This window comes from Tupaia chinensis, unplaced genomic scaffold (genome assembly GCF_000334495.1).
Source record: "Tupaia chinensis unplaced genomic scaffold, TupChi_1.0 Scaffold000065_1, whole genome shotgun sequence".
Classification (NCBI taxonomy): Eukaryota; Metazoa; Chordata; class Mammalia; order Scandentia; family Tupaiidae; genus Tupaia; species Tupaia belangeri.
In genome coordinates, this window is record NW_006159523.1 from 4,184,755 (window position 1) to 4,193,382 (window position 8,628).

At 41.6% G+C, this 8,628-nt stretch overlaps 1 protein-coding gene across 5 annotated transcripts in view; it reads left to right on the top strand.

Moving 5' to 3' along the window:
* The window catches only part of BCL2 (BCL2 apoptosis regulator), a 209,115-nt gene that overhangs the window by 1,678 nt on the left and 198,809 nt on the right, over positions 1-8,628 (top strand). For 2 of the 5 annotated variants that reach the window (XM_027766175.1, XM_027766176.1), the window contains exon 3: positions 4,830-7,518. The exons of the other annotated variants lie outside the window; for them this stretch is intronic. In XM_027766175.1, the coding sequence (XP_027621976.1) occupies positions 4,830-5,054 (225 nt within the window). In that variant the 3' untranslated portion in view covers positions 5,055-7,518. Of the gene's footprint in view, positions 1-4,829; positions 7,519-8,628 lie in introns of those variants that run through there. 5 annotated transcript variants of the gene reach the window in all.

Sequence of the window (8,628 nt, forward strand, 5' to 3'; positions counted from 1 at the left end):
TTTCCGCCCCGCCGTCCTCGAGACTAAACCCTCTTCCCGCCAACTCCCTTGTGATAACTCCTTCCTACCGAAAGTGTTGAACTCGCTTGTCAGCCGTTGAGATTCAAGATCCAGCATTTGCGATCCAGTAGGATTTTTCGATATGTGGCATAAGTGATATGCCTTCCGTGTTTCTTAAACTGGGGGTCCAGAGGTCCCCAGCATCACCCTCTGCTTGGCCTGGGTGGTTTGTGAAAAAGGAGGGTTTTAAGGACTGCTCTTGAACCAGGCCCCCCAGGCTCAGTCTTGGCCATTTACGTTAGACAGGGTTCTTCTGTGTACTAACAGACCACTCAATGAGAAGGACAGCTGCCTCCAGAGGACAGAGGGCATGTCTTTTCTGACTCACTGGTCAGAAGGGAAGACCAATAGAGGTCCTTTCCCTAGAAATCATAGCTGTGACAATAAAGAGGTAAATTAACGTTCCCAGATTGGGGATTCGAATGCAGTGTGGGTCATCTTCCCAGTGGGAACGACGGTGTGTCTTTAAGAACTGCGGGCTCTGATCTGCTTTTATCTCACCAGTGACAGAATCTGCCTGGGCTGCATGCTTTGTGTTCCATAACTTGGGTATGGTCTGAACATTCACTGAATTTCAGTTGTCTTTGACTTTTCATCACCTACCATCCGCATAATTTTGTGATCTCCTATGCTGAAAAAAACCCTGGTGTCTGGGGTATCTATATAAAGTGTAGAAGAATTGATTTGGGGCTGTGGTTTTTTTCATGCCCTGACTTTGGTTGAAGCAATGAATACCTGTAGCTTTGAAGGACATCTGCGAGGTGATTTTCTGGTACTGAGCCAGATAGTTTCCACCCTGTTATCAAACAGGTCTACTTTCCTGCAGTGCTTTGGGGGAGGGGTGCAGACCTTAGGACTCAAGGATTGTAATTAAGCTCTCCATTTTATAAGTAAAATGATTAATTTATGAAAACGGTAATAATTCTAGTCTAAAGGGTTTTTTTTTTTCTTTCAGACTTTCTGTTTTAATCTGAAGAGTTATCTTTGAAAACCATCCGCATAATTTTGTGATCTCCTATGCTGAAAAAAACCCTGGTGTCTGGGGTATCTATATAAAGTGTAGAAGAATTGATTTGGGGCTGTGGTTTTTTTCATGCCCTGACTTTGGTTGAAGCAATGAATACCTGTAGCTTTGAAGGACATCTGCGAGGTGATTTTCTGGTACTGAGCCAGATAGTTTCCACCCTGTTATCAAACAGGTCTACTTTCCTGCAGTGCTTTGGGGGAGGGGTGCAGACCTTAGGACTCAAGGATTGTAATTAAGCTCTCCATTTTATAAGTAAAATGATTAATTTATGAAAACGGTAATAATTCTAGTCTAAAGGGTTTTTTTTTTCTTTCAGACTTTCTGTTTTAATCTGAAGAGTTATCTTTGAAAAAAAGGATGCAGTTCAGTGCTTTCTTTTATAGTCTCTTGGGAGAATGACTAATGTTATTATTTGATAGAACCTAACAGGAGCAAAAGGCTTACCATTGCCTTCAAGTGGATTAGATGTCAAGCAAATTACATATTTTTTAAAAACTATGTTTTGCAAAGCGTGCTAATATTAAGGGGCCAAAAAAGAGAAAAGGCCAAGAAAAGAAGATGATTGACGGGAACATCTGATCTTATTTGACCAAAGCTGACAAAATATTGATGCTGTTGTTCAATGTGGAAAAGTAAAATGAACTAAAATATCCCGGTTGAAATTTCTAAAGTATAAACGCTCTTTGTGAATTGTTTATTGAGAGCTGACATTACCAGATCTTTAGTAATTCTGGAAGAATTTGCTAAAGGGTAAAAAGAATATTATTGTTAAATACTTGGTTAAGTAGGTGGTTTGACTTTTAACCACCATAACAAAGAGGTAGAGACTTCTAGATTCCTAAAGGATCATTTTAAAACCAAAAAGCGAAATCGATACAATAGTTTGCCCATTTAATATTTTTATGGGCCAAATCATATTTAAACAATTTTCTTTTCAGTTGAAAGGAATCTAAGGTGGTAACGATCACCTATGAAGTAGGTTAATAAAAAGGTGGGAAGTGGAGACGTGTTTAGGATCGACGTTGAGAGACAACCTTGATCTTTGTTGTTGAGTTGCAGTATGTTAACATCGCTTACAACTGAAGTTTCTTGTTAAGTGAAGGCTCAGTTTTTCTTCCTTTCAAAACAGAGTATTTGTAGTAGAGCCTGTCTTTGTGGACAACAGGTATCTGAGGTTGGTGAATGTAAAGGCTACAGCTGATGATGCCAAACCACAATGACATGCTGTAGAATATGATAATGTACCTCTTACAGTAAAAATAAATCAAATGAAAGCACAAGTGGTTGATGGTAAAATGCGTAATAGTTTTCAGAACAACTCACAGATGGATGGCTATCTAGGAAAACAAAGGGATCTGGCAAAAAAGTGTATATGTAGGAAATGCAATCATATGTGGACACTGGAATAGAAGTGGTATTATTTGAGGGTTATAAATGATTTCAAATGTGCATTATTAATCTAATTTTTTATTTGGGGCACTTGGCATACAGACAGATTTTCCTTCAAATTTGCACCACTCGGGGGTGCATCTCTAATAACACCATATGTTGCCTCTCACAGCGTAAAGTAGTCTTAATAACGATGGCAAAGTTTCAGGAGAGAGCTAGCTTGTTTTCTCCATGTGATAATGATCTGCAGTGTTCCCAAGGCATTCTGTGTTTCATAACACGGAGAAAGCAGGTCCTTGCAACGGTCAGTCTCAGAAGCCTACAATTCAATAAAGACCGAAGAAATAACTGGGTCTAGAGTGGAGTGCAGCATTATTTCTATGTGAGTAAGGCATTTGTGGCATCCAGAGAAAGGCGGGATAGAGGGAGAAGCAAGGGAGCAGCAAGTGGTTCCAGACAGTGCCTAGGACATTGCTGCTCAGCGTGCCTCACAGACCAGCAGCATGCGCATCACCTGGGAACTTCTGAGGGATGCAGAATCTCAGGGCCCGCACCCCAGAGCTACTGAGTCACACTGGGGTTTGTGTACGCATTCCAGTCAGAGATGCTGGCTGCTGTACTTGACTTCGGGGGCCATCTTTTAGAAAGAATCACAACCCAAGCTAGATTCTGCAGTGTTCCTTTCCAGTAGCCTCCTGGGTCGATACAGTTATCTAGAATACTGAAGATTTCCCAGATGTCCACCAGAGTGAGCTGACCTAGGAAGAAAGAGAGTGGATTGAAGGAGAGAGAGGAGGCCAATCGCTCGAAGCCCAGTCTTCTCAAGAATGTTTTTCATGGTAGTTGTTGGGTTTGTGTTGGCATCACCAGTCCCATTATAGCCAGATAGCTTCTCTACTTCAGTTAAAGGCAAGGGAGTTTGCTCTTTTAACAGCTCTGTTCGTTGTTTTATCCCCTCATAGTACAGTTTAAATTCTGCAGATGCATTTAGTGACCCTGTGAAAAAGGGACTGTTGCAGGCAAAGGATTGAGGGTCAAGGTGATGGTGAATATCCTTCCAACTGAGAAATATGATGACATTTAGCTTTGTGTCTTAGGAGACAGTGAGCTGTGGACCATTAGAAGATGAGATGGTTCAGACCAGAGGTCATCGGTGATGATGACTGTATTCTGTTGATAGGATGATGGTCCAAATGTGTCTTTTTTTTCATTTTCCAGTGTTGGTGGTTTAAGAATGTAGGAACTGGGACCAGCAGATGGCATAATGGTTATGTTGCTAGACTTCTACATGGCCGACCACAGTACGAGTCCTGGGCCCAGTGGCTTCAAACTCATGCTGGGCACCTGTACCTGCATGCCCAAAATTCTGAGAGGAGAACAAAAGAGAAGGGATTGCAGCATGGCCATCCCCCCTAGGGGGGGAGATTTCTAACATCTTCTCTCTGTTTCTCTCCCACCAGTACAGCGCCCTATAGCAAAAATGTCTCTTACAAAGAAAAAGAATGTAGGACCTTATTTTTCCCTATTGAGTAGAGGTCTGCTTCCTTTTTCTTAGCTAGTCAGTAGGCAGTTTCTTTTTTTCTGAATGCTCTCCACATCCAGCGAAACATTTGATTAACTGGAAAGCAAAAACATTCTCATGCCAGGGTCCAAATTACGTGAAAGAGCATCATTTTTCTAGCGGCTGAGTATCAGCTGCTTATGGCCAATTTTGGCAGCAAAATAAGATTAAAAATAGCCTGAAGATGCTCTAGTCTTAAATAATATATTTAATGATGAACTTTCCTTGGGAAAGTGCATCTTTCTGCCTGCAAAGAATCACATGACCCCTTTCAATAATTTATTTTGTAAAAAAAGGGAAAAATACATTATTGCTCATGGACTTTTCAGTCATGTGGTGTTGACTGATTGTTTCTGGACCTTCATAAAATTTTATAGTTCACTCTGTTCTCCGTTTTAGGGCCTTCGTTGTTATTTAATGTCCCTTGAAAACATAGCTTGCTTTTGTGCATCCTGTTACTGTTGGTTGTGCTTTCTGGTGAGAACCAAGTGCTCGTTAGGGATCCTGGATTGAACTGGTAAATTTTGGATTGTTTAAATGTTGCTAAGCTAGATGGGATACCAGGTAACAGAAAATAATAGATTTGAAAAAAAACAAACAAACAAGCCATAGTCTTACAGTTTTTCCTTATCTCTGCTCCCAGTCCCGGTCCACGTTTTGGAAGGATGAAACACCCACCTATATAGCAAGCATGGGAAGCTTTGTGTGTTCAGAGTGGTGGCTCCTTCTCAGCACACCTGTCCACCCACTGATTTCTTACCTTTCTTTCTTTCCCTTTTTGTTTTTTTTTAGTTTCTTTCCATTGAGAGAGAGAAACAGCCTCCACAGCATCCCACACCACAGTCCTCCTCCCAGCCTTTCCCAGCGTGTGCCCACCGTGTACAAGTTGCTTCAGACCAAACCCTAATCTTCCATGTGACCTCCGGCACTGGGGAAGTGTCGTGCCATCCTCCCACCCATTTCTCAGGTCACTCATCAAGTCTTAGCAGTATCTCAGCAGAAGTGCATTTGTGCTAGAAAACAACACTGTCTTTGTGGTGTGCAGGTAGAAAGTTTTCTTTTTCCCCCAGAGAGATATTGTATTTGAGATTCAAAGGTTCTGCTCCAGCTTTTGAAGGTAATCTAATATCACCTTATTCAGCTACAGCAGTAACCGCTCAGTCTGGTCACCCTTTCCCTCCACGACAGCAGTGAATCTACTTTACCCTGAAGTTTCTCTTTCATGCCTCTTGGTTTGGTTCAAACAACGCAGCGTTTGACATCTAAACAAACTTAATGGTCAAAATCCTCCGCAGACTGAGACATTATTCACAGATGTGATGGCAAGTCTTACAGATACCCAGCCCTGGCTCAGACTGGGGACATGGCCAGGGAGCTCTGCCTCGGCCTTGTATGAACTCCCAGGCCAGCGTTAGGTGTCTTAATAAACTCAGTCACTACGCAGCCTGAAAAGGATAATCTGAGACTCTAAGACTCTGAGAGAAACACAAAATAACTAAGTAGGTGTTGTTTTGCATGTAGTCCAGTCATTGTCTATAAATAAAGTTATCTCTAATCATGTGGCTGTTCATGAGTACATTAGGCCCTATTTAAATAGGGGGCAAAATGTAGATAATTTTTTAAATACCATAAAACGTAGACGTAAACTTCAGAGAACTGAAAGGTAGGGGAATTCCCTTCGTTAAATATTAATCCACTAAGCACTCCTGATGCACATTAAGAAGACTTAATAAATACCAGTCTATAGTTTTTAAAGTATGTCATTAATTCTTTCAAAGTAAGAGACAATTAAGGCTCTGATTAAAATGATTAGAGTAATTTGAAGAACTTTCTTTCTTAAATAACTCAATCTTGTAAACAGAAAAATGCAAGTAGGTTTTGAACCAGAACAGGGGTTCTTTCTTTGTGAGGGAAAAAAGCTTTTGTTTGTTTTGTTTTAGGCTGTAGTACTGATGTGTTTATCAAGATGCTTCTCTTCTAAGTGCTATTTACAGAAATTCTTAGTCCATTGTAACATTTATGTTCCTAAAAAGCAGGTGTGCAGCTTCTTTTGGCCCCTGTCTTCCTTTGACCAGAGATCATAAAACCTTAAAAAGCACAACAAAACTGCTTCCATTTTTAAAAGTGTTTTCATGGGTTGCTACTTTTTGTTCTGATATATACCTTATTCTATAGGGCCAATACTGTTTGTCTGCTGTTTATTTGCCAGACAAAAGATAAACTTACCTGTCGTTCAGTGAGAAAGAGAATTGAATGATTCTTCCTGCCTTTCCCGAGTGTTAGGGCTTTCTCAGAGATAACACACACTCACACACAGCCCATTCTATTCTCTGCCTGCTTTGTCATTCCACCAAAGGGAGACCTCCCAGGTGTAGCTCCTTGTTACCTTCCAACATGTGAAGGGCAGGATTCAGGCAGAGAAAAGAGCAACGTGCCCAGATAACCAGAACGTGCCCAGATACCAGCGAGAAGGAGCAGAACTGGGGTCTGACCAAAGCTAGGCGGTAACTCCCACTCTCACCTCACGGCAGGCATCTGGACAAGTAAAACCTCTGTCAGCAGAGATATTATCCTTTCCCATCAATGATCACAAGTTCCAGCACGGTGCAGGGAAAAGATAGTATCTGCTAGCAAAATTTGTACTTGCTCTGATCCTGGTAGTGCAGAACAACAGTGAGGTTATACTTGAGCCTTTGATAGATTTTGACTAAACTAAAATAGCTTCGAGTAAGAGCTACTTCCCCAAACACCCTTTTAAACGCATTCGAAAGGGAATCTCCCTGCCATGCTGGTGTGGCCATTTGTAGCAGTGTACCGGGAGCCGCTGGGGTGATCAGCTGAGGTCGACCACTAGCAGGATCGGTGTGGAATGGACCTCTTCCCCAGCTCTGCACAGGAGCGCCGCTTCAACGGGAAGCTCTTTATTAAGAACATTTGCGTGTCCAGGCCACTGCTTACTTTGCCGTCAGAATTTCAGGGATACAACCATATTCCATTTTCAGTTAATAATCAGCTCTCTGGGGCTTCAGCGTAATGAGTCAGAAGCTTATGACTGACTTTACTCTGCTCTTTATTATGTCTCCAGAAAACAACCCGAGAACTCACTGTGTCAAGTGAAGCTTTAATTTTTCAAGGGAAATTTTTCCATTGAGACCAATACATCTTTTCGTGACAGTTTCAATAACTGTATTTCTCTATTTTTAACTGTCAAAAAAGCAGTTAAGCTACAAAAGAGTATGAGGTTTATGAATTTTAATTCTCGTAGCACCAAACAAGGCATCAATGTTGCAGGTTGTCTTTTCTTGACTTTTTCCAGCTCTTCTTAGCAGATAATTAAGATTTCTTCTGCCTTGCAGCATGGGGCATGTTTTATCTATGTATTAACTCTGAAACTGAATGGTAGCCAAATATTCCTCTCAGCTGCATTAGAGTTTTCCTAGAGACTAGGAAGACAAATGCTTAGTTCTCTTATTTCAGTGCGTCTGGGGTGTGTGTGTGTGTGTGTGTGTGTGTGCACGCGCACATGCATGTATGTGCATGTGTGTGTGTCTACACCTCTTACAATTAGGATAGATATAAAATCAATAGATACTGATTTATTATCTCTTGGGGGGGGGAGTCCATCAAGGATGGCAGCATTGGCACTTCTGAGTCTAAAATTTCAAGCTGTCATCTAACCATTTCCTTTCTGGATCCTTGCCAGCATCCTTTCTTTTATTTTCCCCTCTCTCTCTCTTTTTAATCTTTTAACACTGAAAACATGGAGAGGAGATTTTCAAGTATTTCATGACAAAATTACAAGTGCATTGAGACAGGGCCATTTATTAAACATTAAAGTGAGAATGTAAGAAGAAAATTTGAAGGCATCTTAATCAAGGAAAATGAGCAATTGTTCATAAAGCTTAACCTTGAGCTCCCACTAACTAGGCATTGATGGAAGGCATCGCAAGGATCTGTTTATTCAGGAACGCATGCACACTAAGCACACTAACTTTGCTCATAAAAGTGACGAACAAAACACTTCATTACACTAACAAGTGGTCCCTTTTCTTTCTTTCTTTCTCTCTCTCTCTCTTTTTTTTTTTTTTTTAGAGGTTTTTGCTATAGGGCGTGTGCACTTGCCAGAAAGAAAGAGAGAGACAGAGAGACAGAAAGCGAGAAATCCCCCCCCGGGGGGGTGGCCACACCGCAATCCTTTCTTCTCCATTCTCCTCCCAGGCCCTTGGGCACACACGTCTGGCTTGAGTTTAAGCCGCCGGGTCCGGAACTCGAACCGCGGTCAACTACATGGGAGTCCAGCGTCATAGCCACTACGCTAACTGCTGATCCCACACTTCATGAGCCCCTGCTCTGTGCAAGGCTCTATGCTAGGTGCTTCGGTTAAGTAAAAATACACTAAATAACCTTTGTTTTCAAGGAGCTTACTTACCAGGAGGACACTGAGGCCCATAAGTCAATTTCTATAGTTCTCCAAATCTATCCTGGACAGAGAGATCTGATCCAGCTAGAGGGATATCTGGCAGAGTTTCATGCAAGAGATAATTTTGAGATATGTTTTAGGACAGGCGAGAGAGGTGGGGAGAGGGAATTT